The sequence below is a fragment of the Chionomys nivalis genome, chromosome 19 (assembly GCF_950005125.1).
Source record: "Chionomys nivalis chromosome 19, mChiNiv1.1, whole genome shotgun sequence".
Classification (NCBI taxonomy): domain Eukaryota; kingdom Metazoa; phylum Chordata; class Mammalia; order Rodentia; family Cricetidae; genus Chionomys; species Chionomys nivalis.
In genome coordinates, this window is record NC_080104.1 from 37,300,681 (window position 1) to 37,320,912 (window position 20,232).

The 20,232-nt window shown below is 44.4% G+C and overlaps 1 protein-coding gene across 1 annotated transcript in view; it reads right to left on the reverse strand.

Annotated features, from left to right (window-relative positions):
- Nucleotides 1–19,485, reverse strand: part of Tgfbrap1 (transforming growth factor beta receptor associated protein 1) — a 43,786-nt gene extending 24,301 nt beyond the window's left edge. The window contains exons 1-2 of the mRNA XM_057751675.1: nt 19,220–19,485; nt 3,288–3,989 (exon numbers count right to left, since the gene is read on the reverse strand). Of these exons, the coding sequence (XP_057607658.1) occupies nt 3,288–3,975 (688 nt within the window). The 5' untranslated portion in view covers nt 3,976–3,989; nt 19,220–19,485. The remainder of the gene's footprint in view (nt 1–3,287; nt 3,990–19,219) is intronic.
- Between the last annotated feature and the right edge of the window lie 747 nt (nt 19,486–20,232).

Genomic DNA, 20,232 nt, shown 5'->3' on the forward strand with positions numbered 1-20,232 from the left:
CTGACAGTTTCCCCGTGAAGGCTTCAGAACCATAGTTAGGGCTACACTAGAGGACAGGCAGAACACAATGGGAATTCCAGATACATACCCAGGGCATGAGGAAGTTAGTGTCTATTAAAGGCAGCCACCAAAATCAGTGATGAGACGGACTCTGTCAACAGTTTATGGGCATAGTGAACAGTCTTATAAAAAACATAGCACTTGAACCACTTCTTTATATGGTGAGACATGAGACCATATAGGTAATATCAGAAAACACAGATGACTTTGTCTATAAACTCGAAGACAGAGAAGCCTCCTAAGTACAAATCAAAATCACAAAGTAATAACTTAAAAGGCTGAAACATTAGATTATATAGGACTTTGTAGAGATTTTGCAAGGCAAAAATTAGAATCAAATACCTAAAAGGTAAGTGTAAAAAATGTTGGAATCTCAAATGTATAAAGAATACCAAACAATGCTAGAAAATGCTAGTGATAACACAGGGTTTGGTGTAGGGGTGGGGTTCAATGAGGGGTAGGACATGGGCTTGGCATGAATGAGGCCCTGAGTTCAGTCCCTAGCAAAATTTTTAAAAAAATTAAAAATAGATGACAAAATAGGTAATCCCTATTAACCCAAGGAAGCAGAACAGACTTCTAAACATGAGGAATTCATGTTGTTCATAGGGAAATGGCTATGCTGCCAAAGATACAAGTTTGGCAGTATATTCTGATGGCCAAGCCTGGGGGAAAAGCACTGCCATGTCACCAGGGAGAATATAAAATAACCCTTACTAAAGGCACATGGTAACACCCAGCTCAGCTCACATGCATTCACGATCTCACCCAGTGTAAATCTGCTGAAGTAGAAAACAAAATAATGATAAACCAAAAGTAAATAAGCTGCCTAAGGGAGGAGGCTAGTTGTGGGCAGGACAGAGGCTAAATCCTTTGTGGGGAGCTCTATCACAGGAGTACTTGCAGGAGGACTGGGAGGAAACCTTTGTGTGGTGGAAAGACGACACTAAGGTACAGAAGAATGATCCTAACTGATCTTATGATGCAGTTATCCTAAAAGGTAGGATTCCAAGCACTGTCCACTGACAAGGCCTAGAGAAAGTGGACAAGAGCCCCCTCCTCCCCCCGCTGCACCCAGACTGTGGTCTGTAAGTAGCAGGGCTCTGCGGAGGAGGGGCTTGACACCAGGTCTGGTGCAAGACTGTATGAAATGTGAAAGCTCTCGGATTTCTAGAGACACAGCAAAGTGGTTCAAGAATCCACCACGTAAGCTCACAGCAAGCACCAATGGAACTACAGGTATCTAATGGGACCCATGAGTTTACAATTAGGATCATTTAGAACTATCCCTAGTTGATGAAGGAACCTTAATGTCTCACCTTGATTTCATACACAGTGTCTGGGAGATGCCACAGAGGCATTCCCAGCGATATGTGAAGGGAAGAATAGACAGAAACACAATGCTGCCCATTGTCAGGCCTAATATGGCACAGGCCGAGATCATCAGCAGCCATTACCATCACAAGAGGGGAGAAAGCCATGCAAAGCCCCCAAAGAAGTACCCACACTATGAATTTTCTTGCTCTCTCCACAAAACAAGCAAGCACACACACACACACACACACACATCTTAAATCTCCTAATTATCTGCTTGCAGTCAACAAAGGTCTAAGAGGTCAGAGCGGCATGTTAAATGACTCTATAGGGATAAAACTGTCAAAATTCCGGAGCGTAGGAAACCATACAACTTCTTCAGCAAAGAGAAAAGGAAAAGTTCAGGAAAAAATAAAGAGAAGGAGGGACCTGAAGAAAAAATAAAATTTAACAAACCTATCAGTAATTACAGTGTTTGAGCCCTGGATGGTAGTGAGACAAGAAAACTGAAAACACAGCCACAAACCCAAACTGCACAGACTATCTGTGTGTGTCTACTACATACGGTAAAATAGGACTATAACGCGTCTAAATGTACTCATGATGTACTATTTAACATATATGGTTTTTCACATGTCTGTAACTTTGAACCACAGCAAAATATTTACAGAAGAAGTGCTATGATGTCCAGAGATGCTTCAAAACAACAGCTAGGGAGAGGACAGGTATACAAAGGGACTGACAGGGCTGAAAGCCAGAGAAAAGACCTGGTTTCTTTATGCCATGCTCATAGTCATATATATGTGCATGTGTGTTATATAATATATTTATAGAATATATATTTATTTTTAATTAATTTATTTTAACAATATTTTAACATATCATATAATATATAATTGTATATAAACACATATAATTGTATACATAATATAATTGTGTATTTATATATGCATAAATATATAATCTATAAATATAAAAGTGAATGTATATTTGGTTGATATATAAATGATATAGAATAATTTACATAGCATATAAATTATATGTAAACACATATGACTTATAATAATATATAAATATGTATATATTCTTTCCATAATAATTTCTTTTTCCTTTTTCTTTTCTTTTCTTAAGAGCAAAAGACATTGGGACCAAGCACTTTCTTCTTCTATCAAGCCATGAATACACATGGAAGAGTCTTGAATACACAGTCAAGTAAAAGCCAGTCTGAAAGGCCACATGTCATATGATTCTAACTATACATTCCATGCCAACTATGAAGACAGTACAAGGTAAAGTGGTTGCCAGGAGGCAGGGCTGGGATCAGGGGGACTAGGTCAAGCCCAGGGAGTTTAAGGCAGTGAAGGCATGCTGTATGCTACCACAGGAGTGGTTATAAGTCACTACACATCTGTGCAAACCTGTCAAGTGTATATCACCAAGAATGAGCCCTAATGTGAATTTGAACTCTGATTATTAATGAGGTGTTAATCGGGTTCACTGGCTATATCTAAAATACCATTCTGGTGGGAAATGGTGACCCATCCTCCCATTTAAATCTGATGGAATTTCAGCACACATCAGTCATGCAGATCTGCTATGACCTGGCCACATTTCCAGGGATGTCAGGCACTCATGAGTACAGTCATGTACCACATGCCATCTGGTCCTCAGTGAACTGCATGTGATTACTATGCCACCTAGTAACTCTGAAGCCATCTTAACTGACCAACAGATCCTCCGAAATGTACAATGACAAAATCACCTAATGATGTGTTTCTTAGAACTGTGTCAGTAAATGACACACTTCGCTGTGGAACCCTCCTTCTCCCATCACAATGTGTATCCAGAAACCCTAAGACAGCAGGCAGGATGCAGGTGCCCTGATTGCAATACTGACTGCAGCCCCTCCTCACCCAGGCCTCCAGGGCCAGCCAGCAGGAACTCCTGTCTGCCTATCCTCTTGACAATGGGTGGCTTCTCCTCGCTGCAGTAGGGAAACAGGTCCTGGGAAAGGCCTGTGCTGTAGTTCAGGATGATGTATTGTGTGGTCAGGGCCAGGCACAAGAAGTAGCCATCCACAGCCACAGCAAGAGGCTGCTCTGGAGTGGACACCTCCTTGACAATCTGTACTCGGTCCTCGTACACCAGAAACATTTGGACGGTCCTTCGCTTCACCGAGATGATGCACACTTCCACGCAGAAGGGGTCCCCATTCACAGGGTTCTCGTTCACTGCAAATGTTGTGGCCCCTTTGATGCGGGCCCCTGAGGGCACTGGCTCCAGGTTCAGCATGTTAACCAGGGTTATCGAGTTGTCACAGAGCACCAGCAGCCTATTGAGAGCTGAGGCCGCACACAACTCATTCACAGGCTTCTTGAAGCCCAGGTGTCTGTGTAGCTGTTTGGTGGCAATGAATGAGGCCGTCCCTGTAGGCAAAGTCTTCTCCTCCAGCAGGAAGTGGTAGATGAAGCAGTCATTGGTGCCGACATAGAGATTCCTGCCACAGCACTCCACACACTCAATGCTGATGTGCTCTCTGTCACCCGTCAGCAGCTCCCGCTCTACTGCAGAGACCAAGGTGAAGGCCTTGATGTTCATCATGTCTACTGAGTGATCTGTGGGAAGACGGATAAAAATTTTCATCTTGGAGGAAGAAAGAAGCATAAACAACGAGCTGCAATGAAGACGCACTGACTCCCCATCCCCCATTTCATCAGAAGAGAGAAAGAAAAGAGTCCCCATAACTTGTCTCACTAGGAGGCTGGAGACCCCAAGAAAGAATACACACATGTGCTTAGGATTACTTGCCTGTCTGCTCATTCCTAAGGGAGCTGCAAGCTCCACAGAATTTTCTCCATTGTTCCTGGGAGACACACCGCAGATAGAACACCCACCCACACCTACTCACATCCGCAGACAACGTGAGGGATACACTTCTAGAAAGCGCAGGCAGAGACCTCACCAAGCTTCTTTGATGTCTATAGTTACCTGCATGCGTGTTTAAGAGAATAGTGGGAGCTACATTCTGAATCCCTTTGTGCTCTCTGGGAGCCTAGCCTGTCAGCTTCAGCTCCACACTTGTCTCTAGGAATAAGCACACCCACACTGAGTAACAAAGATGAGCCTCCAGTCTCCCATCCTGCAGGTGGTGAGATGAGCTGTTCCTAGGCCTGGGTCACTGGAACGGCAGTAATACACAGCCTCATTGGAAGAAACACACCTTGGGCTTCCAAAGGTCACTTCTGACAAGGACTCTGGTTTCACATTCCACAAAGTCAGAAGCAGAACAGCCTTCCTTGACTTCTCAGCTTCCAAGGACAATTCTTAACTCCTGTGAGGCAGGGATCCACAGGTTTAGACAGAATAGGAGGCTGACAGAAGTGACAAGGACATCATCAGGTCCACACAAGAAAGCAGCCTCTATCACATTGAGCTTCTCAGAGATGGAATAGGATCACTTTATGAGACATTAATTCCAGCTCTCTGACACATTCCAAGGAAGGCAGGGAGACCTCAGAAATTAGCTACTTCAGAGAAAGGGAGGAATCTTGTAACGTCACTGATGCTTTTCCCCTCAAAGATTCTAGAGCAGTGGTTCTCAACCTTCCTAATGCTGAGACCTTTAATATAGTTCCTCATGTTGTGGTGACCCCCAACCACACAACTATTTCCATTGCTACTTCACAAATGTAATTATGCTATTATGAATCATAATGCAAATATTTTTTAGAGATAGAGGATTGTAATGGGGTCATAACCCACAGGTTGAGAGCCACTGTTCCCGAGTGTTACAATTTTGAGCACCCCTCCTGGGCGATGGCAGGTGTTTTGCACACCCCCTCCCCCACGGGGGCTATGGCAGGTGTTTCACATCAGACTGTGACTCCCTTCTGAGCCCGCATGCCCAAGAGGGAGGCCTGTCTGTGGGAACAGACAGCTCTTTGCAAACCACCTCCATCTCTTGAAGTGAAGCTGGAATGTCTCTCCCTATGTCGTGAGTTCAAACTTTATCTCCCTTGTAGTAGTAATGGGAGGAAAAATGGCTCTGAGATTGAGACTTGAGGGTAAGGACCCTAGGTAAGGGCTTAGTGCCCTTCACAGAGAGGGCGAAGAACCGTGTTTCCCTTCTATCGTGTGACACATGGCAAAAGGTGCCTCTATGAAGAGAGACCCTAACCAGACACTGACTGACAATCCTCCATCTTAACATTCTCCATAGGTGTGAGCAATAAAGCAGCATCTCTTACAGAGCAGCCAGGCCACAGCACTATGTTGTAGCAGGACGAGACTTCTCTAGGCTGGCCACCTCTGTGAAATGAATGTAAAGTAGCAGCCCCTACTTCACAAGGCTGAGGTGGAATAAACCTGCTCAGGTAGTGTTTACTATCAGGCACACAGCCCGCTGAAGATGTTCATTTCAGCATGAAGACTAAGTCCTTCCCTTCGTGGTGGCCTCAACTGCTCTCAGCCCCCATCCCCACAGTCTGCTTTATTTGCCAACCTAGGTTCCAAGAAAGGAAACACTACCACACTCCCTTCAAGGTTGTGGCTATCTTACTGACCGCCCTCTACCGAAAGGGCAGAGGGAAACAAGAACCAGCAGGGGTATGCTAGTGCGCACCTGCCAGCACTGCAGTCAGCAGGCCAGAGGTGAGCTACCAGTCCAAGGGCTGCGTAGTAGGGCCCTGTCTCACAAGGAAACAAAAAGCAAAGTAAAAGGAGGAGAGGGGAAGGGAAGGAGGGAAGGAGGGAGGGAGAGAGAGTGCAGGCAAGTCAGTCAATTTACTTCTGGCCCCCTGATGTGAGCCTGCAATCCCACTTACTAGGGAAGCTAAAGAGGGAGCTCACAGGTGAGGCAACTCTAGGCAAAAGGGCTTCTCAGAGTCCCTGGGACAGCTGGAAGATTAACCCATATAGACATCTGCAAGTAATTTCTGGGACATCCAACTCTCTCTCTTTTTAAAAACAGCACCATCTATTTGTCAAGACCAAATAGAATTACCAGAACCCACCTAGACAACTTTTCCATTTAAATGCTAATGAGTCAACCACAGATATTGAAATGTAGCCTTGGAGACAACTAAGCCAGTAAAAGCGGAAATAATACAAAAATACGTCTTCCTTCATTGGTTGATCAAGCAGGGCTGCTGTTTAAAATGGCAGGATAAAGCGATTCTGCCACTTAAAATATGAATTGTTTCTCATGCTTTTGGGAAAGAATAGAGAAACAAGCTTTGGGCACCTACAATCACATTCCTCTTATTTAACTTCGTAAAGCAGGTTGTATGTAATTTTAGTCTCCGTCTTCCCTCAGCATAGAGATCCACATTTGCAGTGAAGAGTGCCAAGCAAACCAAATACCTCCTGTTTAGTTGAGTGAAGGGGAGCAGGGAAGGGGGAAGGAGCGGGAACAGTAAGGCAATTGTGTGTCTTATGAAAAAGCTGTAATTTTATGACACTTCAAAACAAATGCAAATGCAGTACTGTTTCATCATCTGCCAGCTCGAGTCTTGCTGATGGCAAATTTCCTACTAGAGGTCTTTAAAATTAAAAAAAAAAAAAAAAAGAGGGCTGGACAGGTGGCTCAATGGTTAATAGCATTGGCTGCTCTTCCAGGGTACCTGGGTTCAATTCCCAGCGCACCCATGATGGCTTACAGTTATCTACAGCTCCAGTCTTAGGGAAATCTGATGCCCTCATCTGGTCTTCCTAGGCATCAAGCATCACATGGTACACAGACATACATGCAGGCAAAATACTCATATACAAAAGAATACCAATATGACTTTAAATTAGAAGCCCACTCTTTTCTTTCTATGTTGCTGTCTGAGACAGGGTCTATTGCACTGTTGTTGAATCCCCAGCCCCCTCCTTCCACTCCTAAGCACTGCAATTACTAGGCATGTTTCACCACACCTACTAAGAGCCTGCCCCTGTAGTTAGGCAATAATGTATCAAAAGCAAAATCGGATGGAGGCAAGTGAAAGATGAACACGCAACTTAAAAATGGTTTACTCTTTTTTCTTTTTTTTTAAGTTTTCAAGATAGGCTTTCTCTGTGTAGCCCTGACTGTCCTGGAACTCCCTCTGTAAACCAGGCTGACCTCGAACTCACAGAGATCCACCTGCCTCTGCCTCCGGAGTGCTGGGGTTTAAGGTGCATGCCTCATCGCCCAGCTAAAAGTGGTTTATTCTTATAAGCAGCAGCAACATTCTTCCCATGATTAGTTTGAATGACATATTTATGTAGCTGAAATAAGAATTATAAAAAGAAGCCGGGCGGTGGTGGCGCACGCCTTTAATCCCAGCACTCGTGAGGCAGAGGCAGGAGGATCTCTGTGAGTTCGAGACCAGCCTGGTCTACAGGAGCTAGTTCCAGGACAGGCTCCAAAACCACAGAGAAACCCTGTCTTGAAAAACCAAAAAAAAAAAAAAAAGAATTATAAAAAGATAAACATTAGGCCACACATCTGTGTTATTATTAAGTCCAACCTGCAGCAAGTTCCTCTTAGTGTGGAAATAAAATAAAAAGTTCTAAAACGATGCCTAGCTTCCCACGAGCCTCACAACCTCAGGAAGGAAATCAGACTAAAATTATAAGGGGAATAATAGATAGATTTGCCTAAAGGCCAAATTAATAGTCTTCATATTTTGCTTTTCACATCACTCTTTTTTACTAGTCCTTCAAGAATTTCATACAATGTGTTCTCTACCCACTGACTTGACTTTGTGTCCTTATTTTTTATTTATTTATTGACTGATCGATTGATTTTTACCCATCAAGTCTAATTTGCGCTGCCCATAAATTCTGGGATGTGTTGCCTTCCAGTAGACTGTGGACTTTCTACCACTGTAGAAACTTCCATACACACACATACACACACACATACACACATGCACATACACACAAGCACACATACACACACAATGGAACTACCTTATAAAAAGCAACAATGCTGCTACCAGACACCAGAGGCTAACATATTAAATAAACAAATAAATAAATAAACAAACAAATAAATAAAAAGCTCAGTGCGGGGGAATAGGTTTCTACTTTTGGAGTTGTTGGCTGGTGAGATCTCACAGATTCCAAACATTACAGGCTTCTGCCAAGGCTCTTGGTTAGCCCAAGGGCAGAATAAGACAGTAAGACTATATTATGGAAGACACCACATACTTGAGTCACAGAACATGAAGATACCTTGTCGGTATTGACCTGGAAGCTTCATTCCTACTGGCTGGCTTTCACAGTGCTGGAAGGTATTATACAAAGTAACAATCTTAATCATTGTTCTCCACCAATTTGAGATTATGCACTCTGTCCTTTGAAAGATACTGCCACTAATGATCTGAATGTGTCTTTGAAGATGCCAATGTAGGACCGTCAGGATGACTCACTGGCTAAAGATGCTTGTCAAGCCTGAGGGAGAAAATCAGCTCCCACAAGCTGTCCTCTGATCCCTACATGCATACAGTGACAGTATGTTTTTGTATGCAAAAATAAAACTTTTAAAAATATTAATTTATTTCTACTAATGAACACAAAAGCAGTATTGTTTAGTTAGCATCTGTAGGTGCTGCTGTAAGAACTGACTTTTTTGGCTGTCTTCCTTTAGGCTTTTAGGTCTCCTAAACCCAAGCTTCAGAATGGAGAATTCATTCTTTAAGGCTCCTCATGGGTTAGGTACCAGAGAATCTGATATTGCCCATATGTTTCTAAAGATACCTGCTCTCGTGACTTTGAGACAATAGTTATGCAGGCTTCCCGGGCCTTGCTGCTTCCTCTTCATAGCACACAGCCAAGGTCAGCAGCTCAGATATGAGGGAGTTTATGAGCTACGCAGAACACCAGTTATGCCCTGACTTCATGAACACTGTGTTCCCCAAAGCAAACCCAGGGTTCTTTATGCATAGTCTGTTAAACCTTTGAGAATCACATAATACAAGTTCTGCATAATAAACTCTCTAGAGAATTAAAAAATAGGGGGTTCATATCTCCCTTTATGAAGCCAATATAAATATTCAATCTCTGATAGTAAAGTTCAATAGTGTTTTTCTCAAAAGGGAAAATTAAGTCATTCTTACAAATAAACATGTCCCTTAGCAGCTGCAGCAACCAATCAATATACATTAAAATAAAAAAAAATGTGGCTATGTTGGAATACTATCTTGGCAGCATGTTTACAGGAAAGTCCACAAAGATAAAATTTGTTGGTTTAATTTTCCACAGTTACAAACTAAGAAAGAAAAATTTCATTATTTTAGTAGTTGCATAAAATCTCGATTCAACATTCATCCATATCAAAAGCTTGCAGTATATTATCCTAATACCTAAAACACAGGAAACCTAATCCACAACAGGAAGATTTTTTAAAAGATGTATTTTATTTGGTGGTGGTGGGGTGAACATATAAGTATTCACAGAGGCCAAGGGGCATAGATCCCTCTCTGGAGCTGGAGCTACAGACACAGGTGATAGGAACAAAACTCAGGCCCTCTCTAAGCATCCTCTCTGAACCACTGAGCCATCTCTCTAGGCCTCAACAGCAAAACTTTACAAGTACTTCCTTTAAGAGAAGATGAAGATGTCTGTCAGTACCAGCTGTAGTGGGATGCATGGAGTCCTACTCATATGCTAAAGGCCTAAGCTCCAGGGCCTGTGAGCACCACCTTCTTCAACACAAGATCTTACAGATGACTGGATGAACAGGAAATCTTCAGGTCAAGCCCTAACCCAATATGACTATGTTCTATAATAGAGGAATCAGGCTGCAGACACACAAAGAGGAAAGATATTAATAAGGGAGGGGAAGATCAGGATCTATAATCCAATGAATGCTGGCCATACGAGAAGATTCTCCAGTTCTCAGAGGAACTGGAACCATCACCCTTGATCTCAGATTTGGACCCTGCAGAGCAGTGAAACAGTACATTCCTATGGCTTAAGGTGCCTAGTTTGTTATAGCAGTCCTTGCATGCCGATACACTGTGTCTATTCTAAGCTGCACTAGGAGTTTGTCAGGATAAGACTCAAAACCCAAGTCAACAAACAGTACATAAGAAGATACAAAGAAATCAAAGACATAAAACTACTAATGTCTATATACAGGTCTACAAATATTCTCTTAGAATTAGTAAGAATTTAGAAGTAGTTAATTAAAAATATTTATATCAAAGTAATCTGTATTTCTACACATAAATAACAATTAAAAACTTTAATCTTAAAATGTATTTGTTATAACACATGTAAGAATCACTTAACAAAGATGTACAAGATCTCTGAATAAGCTAGGTGGTGATGGTGCACACCTTTAATGCCAGCACTTGAGAGGCAGAGGCAGGCGGAGCTCAGTGAGTTCAAGGCCAACCTGGTCTACAGAGTAAGATCCAGAACAGTCAGGTCTATGCTTTTCCCTGTCTTGGAAAAAAAAAAATCTCTGAATAAAATCTTATTTTATTCGTTATGTATTCCTTACACCTTAAGGAAGACCTATATTATAAACTTAGCAGTTTTTTTCCCTGCAGAAATTGACAAACTAGTTTTAAGTTTTACAAGGAAATCCAAGGACCTTGAATTGTCCAAACAATGTTGAAACTGAACCACGAAATGACAGGACCTAGACTAAGAGAGCTCAGAAACTGCTATCAAACAATAGCATGTAACTAACAAGGTTATCCCGTACTGCAGTGCCTGACTGTAGTCCTGTCTACTTGTATCTAAGAGCTAGAGGCTAGCTGGGCAACATATCTGCCTCACAAAGGTTAAGAACAAAAAGGGAGGGAGGGAGAGAAAAACAAGCAGGTCAATCCCCGTACTGGGAAAAAAAAATGCAGTTTACACACCTGCCAAATCAAATGAGGAGATATAAACTCCCACAAGCCAACAGTCAAAATAAGAAACACTTATTTTTCCTTCCACAAGTGTAAAAAAATCAAGAGGACACTTTATAAAACAAGGTACACCAATGACCAAAAGGAACGTGAAACATCTGTCACCATTCTTAGATACCAGAATGGGGTAAGCTGCATGAACTGACTTCACCACTACGAGAACAGCTACCTGTAAGACGACTGACACTGAGCTGAGCATGGTGGCACTCGACTCCAGCTCCAGCACTGGGAAAGCAGAGAGGCAAGCAGATCCCTGGGTTTGAGGCCAGCCTGGTGTACAGAGTAAGTTCCTATTGTTGATAGTATTTTAAAGCATATTACTTTGTTTATGCTGTGGAACATTTGTTTAATGATGCAAAGATGTGTTACATTCTTTTATGATGTATTTGTTTAACTCAGTGAAGCTGTGTTACTTTGCCTGTCTAAAACACCTGATTAGTCTAATAAAGAGCTGAGCAGCCAATAGCAAGGCAGGAGAAAGAGTAGGCGGGGCTGGTAGGCAGAGAGAATAATTAGGAGGAGAAATCTGGGAAGCAATCAAGATCAAAGTATGAAAAAAAGGAGGAGAGGAGGACTCCAGGGGTCAGCCACCCAGCTACACAGCAAGTCACAGAGTAAGAAAGAAAGAAGCCCAGAGGCATGAGGTAGACAGGATAATTTAAGTTGAGAAAAGCTGGCTAAAAACAAGCCAGGCTAAGGCCAGGCATTCATAAGTAAGAAAAAGTCTCTGTGTGTGATTATTTGGGAGCTGGGTGGAGAGTCCCCCAAAAGAGCCAAAAGAATCATCTATCTGGCTACCCCATCCATTTTACTTTGCTTATTGTTTTGTTTAGACAGGGCCTCAAATTCAGTATGTAACTGGGGTGACCTTGAAAGCCTGACCATGTTACCTACAACTCTGGACTAGAATGACTGGCATGACCACCTTGCTTGGCCATTGTTTTACTTTTTCTTTCTTTTTCCCTTTTCTTTCCCCGCAAATCAGGGTTTCTCTGCTTAGTCCTGGCTGTCCTATATCTCATTCTGTAGACCAGGCTGTCCTTGAACTCACAGATCCTCCGCCTCTGCCTCCCCGAGTGCTGGGATTAAAGGTGTGTGCCATCACCACCTGCCACCACATTCTTAATGTTTCTATGTAATTACACAAGACACACACAACAGATTTATTCTTCATAGTCTGAAAACTGAAAACAGCCATGTTTTAGAACCATAAGGTAATGCATTCAAGTTAAGCACTTACTAACTGAGCTATGTTCCCAGCCCAGCTGTCTGTGAAACATTCATATAGTAGAAAACTAGTTAGGAACAAACGGAGGAAAACAATACATGGACAAATGTCAAAGACACTGTATGAGGCCAACGAGAGGGCTCAACAGGTAAAGACATTTATGGCCAGACCTCAGGTCCTACATGGTGGAAGGAGAGACACAAGTCCTGCAAGTGACCTTCTGACTCTCACACAAGGAAACACAAAAGATAAATATAATAACAAGACTGCATATCCTATACACTTCCACTACATGAATATCAAAAGTAGACAGCACTGACATGTGCTGATTTAACTCTTATTACTGCTTATTTTAGCAACAGGGTGACTAAATGGCCAATGACAAAGGGAACTCTTGGGGGAACAGGAAGAGCCTTTGTCTTGTTTAAGGTGTCTGCTGCAAAAGCGTGGAGACCTGCTGTCTTAGTTACTGATCTACTGCCGTGACCAAGACTTGTAGAAGAGTTTATTCAAGGCTTATAGTTTTAGAGAGTTAGAGTCCATGACTGTTACAGTGAGGAGCAAAGCATGAAAGAGGGAGGGAGGGAGGGAGAGAGGGAAGGAAAAAGGGAGATGGAAGGGAGGGAGGAAGGGAGGAAGGGAGGGAGGGAAGAAAGGAGGGAAGAAGGAGGGAGGGAAGGAAAAAGAGAGATGGAAAGGAGGGAGGAAGGGAAGGAGAGACGGAGGGAGGGAGGGATGGAGGTAGGGAGGCACGGAGGGAGGGAGGCATGGAGGGAGGGAAAAAGGGAGATGGAAAGGAGGGAGGAAGGGAGGGAAGGAGGGAGGAAGAGAGAGAGAGAGAGAGAGAGAGAGAGAGAGAGAGAGAGAGAGAGAGAGAGAGAGAGAGAGAGAGCGCAAAAGCACTAACTGGGAAAGGCATGGGCTTTTAAAATCCCAAAGCCCACCTCCAGTTACACACCTCTTAATCCATCCCTAGGGACCAAACCTTCAAATATGAGTTTGTGGGAGCCGTTCTCATCCAAACTACTACACTTGTCAAACTTATATGGCATGAGCATTTCCCCAGGCACAACTGTAATCCTAGAATATACGTGGGGAGGTTGGAGGACTGGGAGTTCAAGGCCACCCTAATCTACACAGGGAGACTGCCTGAAAAAAAAGAGCTCACATATTTGACCAAAGGTATCTGGATGTCATGGGAAACTAGGAAAACACCAGCACAGGCAAAGTATTGGCACAGAGTTTTCCCTGAAAAGGTAAGATGCTACAAAGAGCACAAAGCTGCAGGTGATCACTGCAAAAGATTTTAGTTTATGGTAAACTAAAGCACATGGTAGCTGCATGTGAATATAAGAACAGGACACAATGACAACTCCACTGCCTGTGGAAGATTCCAAACTGCTAAAACTGTCCTCGCATTTTTTGTGAAGCCCTTGATATGGCTGAGTAAGCTGATGATTCCCCCCATGGAATTTATTTTATGTTCACAAAGGTGAGAACAAGAAGGAACATGGATCGTGTCTGAGATGAGGGAACTGGAAACACCCCAGCTTTCCTCCATGGGACAGAGGACTGCACAATGCAATAAGAAAATGACTTATAGCTACGTACAAGGCTGAATCCATTCATGGGGCATCTCATGAGAAGAAGAAATTAATCCATAGGTAATGAGCCTGGGAATGGGCGGATGACAGATTTCTAAGATATCAAAAATGTTTAGTTTCCTAAACTCAACGTTGTTGTTATTATTTGGTACGTCTCTACAGATTATAAATTTTTTCTATATGTTATTAAACAATTTTTAATTTTTTATTAGTATATCAATTATATAATGAATTTTGTAGTGGTATATTATTTGTGTTTTAGTAAATAAAGCTTGCCTGAAGGTCAGTGCAAAGCAGCCACACTAGTCAGCCATACAGGCCAGGCAGTGGTTGCACACACCTTTAATCCCAGCAGTCACACTGGTTAGCTATAGAGGCTGGGTGGTGGTGGTGCACACATTTAATCCCAGCACTAAAGAGGAATAAAAGATGGGAGGAGACAGGACTCAGGCTGTCTCATTATGAGGATTCGTGGAGGCAGGATCACTATTTTGGACTAAGGTTGAGATAAGAGCCTGTGGCTGGCTGCTTTGCTTTTCTGATCTTCAGGTTGAACCCCAATATATGTCTCTGGGTTTTTATTACCCATGCTACAGGTTTCATTATCACATTTTTTTTAATCTTTGTGTGTACCTATAAGAATGGGTGTGTAACACACATGTGCATGTTCATCTATGAGTACAGGTATGTTCATGCCAAGACGTGCATGTGGAGATGAGAGGACAACCTCAGATGTTGGTCTTTACCATCTACCTTGAAGGCATCTCTTTAGCTAACCTATAAATGGGATTCCCCGCTATATGCTGTGAATATGTTTTATTGTCAGTGGTTAATAAAACAGCTGCTTTGGCCTATGGCAGGGCAGAATAGAGCTAGGCAGAAAACCTAAACTGAATGCAGGGAGGAAAGAAGGCAGAGTCAGGCAAATGCCATGTAGCTGCCGAAGGAGAAAGATACCAGAACCTTACTGGTGGACCACAGCCTCGTGGTGATTAAATAGATTAATAAAAATGGGTTAATTTAAGAGCTAGCTAGAAATATGCCTGAGTCACTGACTAAACAGTGTTATAATTAATAAAGTTTTTATGTGATTATTTGTGTCTGGGTGGCCAGGAAGCAAAAGTGCAGTCTCCACTTATATATAAACTCCCAGGAACTCTCCCATCTATGGCTTCAATGTTGCCATAGATTCTGCAGACTTGAACTCAGATCCTCAGGTTTGTGTAGCAAGTGCTTTGACCCACTGAGTCATCTCCCCGTCCTCATTATTATGACATTTCCATACACAAATATAATGTATTTTGACTGGTGCAATAGTGGTATGACTGATGTAGGGTAACCACACACTTTATTATTAGCTTTACACATTAATTTTTATGATATGCATTTTTCTATAAATTATTTGCTTTCCCAAACTAGTTTAATGATGGGACTATAAAAAGAATCCATTCAGTAAACTCACTAGAATTTGCAATTTGCACAGTTTTCATTTAGAAATTTCATGGAAGCATATATTTATCCCATATGTAAGTGATCTACTCACAATTTCTGAATTCACCTAAATCCAGTATTTAGTCTATATCAAATCCATATTTAAGGGCCTTTTCTCAAATAGCATAGATATTTGAAATCTTCATAATTATTAACCATAAATGCCTCTTATATTAGAAGATAAAGGGCAAGACGAGCATGTGGGAGACTGCTCAATGAGACGGATGCCCCACACTAGGTGAGTGTCTGCCCCTTCTGCGGCAGCAGGTTACATGAGGCCACCCACCACCTCTTGGGCTGTTGGCCGCAGCAAGGCTAAGGAGGTGGCTCAGCAAATAAGGGCACCTGCCACTAAGTTGGATGACCTGAGTTTAATCCTGGAACCCACATTGTGGTGAAAGGAAAGAACCTATTCCTGCAAGCTGTTCTCCAACCTGCATACATGCATGTGTCCTCACACACACAAAAAGTCTATGTAAAAACAAACAAAATGAAAAGCCACAGTACAAGAACAAACAAATGAAATAAAAGCAGCTGTAAGATCAGTTACCTAGAAGCAGAAAGACGTTTGCAGATACATCACAATATTTTAATTTATGAACACATAAATTTAGACCAACTCCTGCTCTAGACATAAAATATATATATTACAAGAGTACTATGACAAAGTGGCATTTACTGAGACGGGTGCTTTAGCAGAATAACATTACTAGCTATACCACAGAACATGAATATTGAGAAGAAGGCTACCTTTAAGACAGGCCTAGTGTCCTGAGCACCTGGTAAAACAAACAAAAACCCCAAACACTCAATATTCAATATTGTGGAGTTACCTATCACTTTTAAAGGAGATAAGCTCTGGAGAGTCCCTGGGAAGCTATATGTGTACCAGAGCATCATTGTCAGTACCGGGATCCCCAAACTCAAGGGATGAGTGCTACAGCCTTATAACTGAAGGTGCCTCCTACAACAAGCTAAAGATTAATTCATCTACATTTTTAAAAGACATCCTGCCTAAAATTAGCTTTGTTATTTTCTCCTCATAGCAAGGTCAATTTCTGCTCTTTTCATTTTTAGTTTATGAAGTTACACTAAAGTGAACAGAAGTCCATTGATTTAGTCTCTGGGGTGTTGGGATGGCCAGAATGCACTCAACCTTATTTGGGGTAGTCCCAGACTGAGTTAAGTTTTGCGTCTGTTTAGTGGTCATGTATTTTTTCATATAATAAAGCAGGCGGGTTTGCCACAGAGGAGATGAGTTGTAAGATCTCAGCCAAATTATTCTGCAGAACCCAAACACCTGGCTACCACAAATCATGACTTTAATGTCTTTCTGATGAGGACTGATCCTGACCAAGAAGAGATGCTTAACCTAATCGAGGAAACTGAGTCATTTTTATAAAGGATCAAAGCTTTAACATTAGCACAAAAGGCTTTTAATAACTGTAAAAAAGCAGAAATGCTAATTGCAAGTCAGGTCTGGAAAAAATGCATTGTTTTTGTTTGTTTTCAAAACCTTCATTTACATTTGTGCCAGGCCCCTATTCAATTGGGCAGGATTTTTTTTTTAAACAGGCTCCTCACTGTAGCTAAAGAAGACCTTGAACTCAGATCCTTCTGCTTCCCCTCCCAAGTGGAGGAATTACAGCCTGTGCCACTGCACCTGGTTTCATGTGGCGTTAGAGATGGAGCCCAAGACTTCCTTCATGCAGGCTAGCTCCATACTCTCTGAGCTCCATCCTCAGGCCCTAGCGTTGCTTTTAAAACAGCAAGCTCCAGGCGTTGTCAGCTTCACAACTAGAAGAAGCTACTGTGAAGCACAGGGCAGTACCAATCTTCGTCTCCAGAGAGTTTAGGCCAAGGCTGACTCGGTGCTGCAGGCCTGCTGCAGTGAACAGCTCTGTCCCCAGCTCTAGGACTGCCAAAGGACTGCTCCTCAGATAAGAGTGAAGGAAGAATGGCAGAGGAAAGGAAGGCCAAGAGTCCTACCAAGTCTTACCAATGAGCTGAAAACGCTCACCTTGGCATGGACAGTGAAGTGAAATTCAGAATCCACAGCCTAACTCCACAGTCACACCTCCATGGGATCAATGATTGCTTAGAGCATAGAACCTTGGGTTTTGAGAGTGGAAGGAAGCATGGCCTTACGCTCTCATTTCTACTTGTGAACAATCATTTACTTTATTTCTGTTAAGTGTCAGGTCTTATGATAGATGCCTCATATGAATATTTTATGGGAATTCACACACCTTTTGTAAAATTAGCCCTACTTGGTGAATAAGGGGAGATAAGACAGGGCCTCGTATAAGCTAGGCCGGCCTCAAACGTGATACACAGTCATGAATGGCTGATGACAGTCCTGAACTCCCTGTCTTTCTACCTCTATCTCCTGAATGCAGGGACCACCACACCCTATTAGTCCCGTTTTGATCAGGAAAACGGCATCCAAAGATCACTGTTAGGAAGTGACAGGAGTGGGATCTACACCCACAGCCTCACCCTCATCATTGCCATGGAGTGTGATAAACCAGGGTCTGGGGAAAGGTGCTGTGGGCAGGTTCTTGGGGATTCTGGTCAAGCACAGTCTTTGACTTCACACCAAAGTGGTAGTTGCTTGGTTAGCAGAAAGGAAGGGAAAAGGAAAAGGAAGCAGCTGTCCAAATGTCTTTTCCTTTCTGACCCTGGAGCTGTGAGTCCTCAGCTTTGCTGACCAAGAAAGAATCCTGAGCACCAGCATCAGAGTGCAGCACACAGCACACCAGCAGGTCTCTGCCCTTGTGCTCCAGCCAGCAGCAGGCAGGCAGGCAGGCCAGCTCACAGAGCACTCCTCGGGGTCTTCCCGTGCCACCACATTAACACCAGTGTTGCCTGCCTGCCCTCCTGACCCAGTAGGCCTTGCCCAAAGCACAGGGATGATCAATCATATCTGCTGGACTCCAGCCCCCGACTAAGAAGCAGTGTGAACTCCACTTGAGCACCCAGTTGTAGCCCCAGAGCAGCGGCCTCTGAGACCCAACCAACAGTCCTTTGACAGAAGCAAGACCAGGAGGCAACTGCACAGCCTCATAAAGCACTCTAAGAAGTCAGGCAGAAGGCTACGGAAGGAAAAGTCCCACCGGGGAGCAACTCCCTGATCTGGTGCACCCATGGTAAACACTGGGACCAGGGTGATCAGACACAGGCCTCCTCTTTCCTCTTCAGCATTCCCCTGCCTGGTCTCCCCCAGTCTCTCAATTCAGACCTGAGACTGACCCCAATTTCAACCCCTAATCCACAGAGCTCGGGAAACTTCAATTCCACACGCACCCCAACCCTTCCACCCAAAGGGTGGAGGCGCACCAGCACAGTCCTTCCTGATCCTGATCTTTCTCTCCCCAGAAACACAAGTTCAAGGGCTAGGTCTCTCGGATTTTCCTCTGCCTTACACTGACACACCCCCAGATCACAGGGTACCCAGTGACCCCGCGCGGGTGAACACCCCAGGTTCCCCCAGCCTGCACGCCGGGCCCCGGCGGCACAGCTGGCCCAGTCATGCAGGCACCCGCCTGCTCCCGCCCCGCTGCACCTGCGCGGGCGCTCGCCAGGGCCGATCGCGCACCCGCGGCTCCCCCAAGCCGTCCCTCGCCTCTCACCAGCGCAGCGCAGCTGTCCCGTGCCGCCCGCGGCCTGGGGCCCCGCCGCCCGCTCCGGCCGCGGCTCCTGGGCTGCCGGCCCCGCCGCCGCCGCTTCCCGTCACGTGGGCCGCCGCCCGGCGCCGGCGGAGGGAGGGCGGCGCTCGCCGGTGCCCAGGCCGCCGTGCGCCGCTGGGGGGCTCCGCGTCAGGGCTCGGCGGTCGGGACGGAGGGCGAGCGCGCGCCGGCCAGTGAGCAGGCGGCGCCGACCCCGACCGCCGTCTCCGGGAGGGCAGAGTCTCGGCCTGCCGCCTGGGAAGCGCGGAGGAAGCGCCGCCTCATCTTCTCCGCTTTCCCCTCCAGGGCTGTCTACTACAGAGCAACGCTGGGCAAGTGGAGGCTCGGAGAAATGCCTGCTTGACAGACGGGTGGACGGACTGACAGCCCGGGCCCGACTTGGCGAGTGGGGATGCCTCCTGGACCGCAATGTGCCAGGAGGGCACTGGGGGTACGGCCTATCGGTTCCCAGGCCCACTGCTAGTCCAGGCTGTAGGATTGCAGGTCCCGGAGGGAGGAGCGTCTTTGCAGGCCATTCCTTCCTAGTTGGAGCCCCGGGGCGATTCCACCCACTTCTTTAAGGGCAGTCCATCAATGGCCACTCCTTTTTGACAAGCAGTGGTGAAGAATCCTAGAATCATTCTTCCGTGTAGAATTAAAACCCAGTTTCCTGATTAAGGGTTAGGAAGCCCCTCCAGAATCATCAGTGCTATCAGCAACAAACAAACCAGACAGGCTTCTCCAGTTATTTCCCCTGACTTGAGAACTCGCTATTGAGGTGGCTTAGGGTTCCCCCACTCCCATGGCCCTGTCCCCAGAGTGTGTAGGAAAGATGCCACCCCAAGCCCCAAGAGTGGGCAACACACTATTCTGTAGGTTTTTTTTCAAAGGAGGAAGGCTGGTGGAGATGAAGGTCTAGAAAGACTAGCTTCTGAGGGGACCTCTACTGACTGATTATAGACTCTGAATTCAGTGCT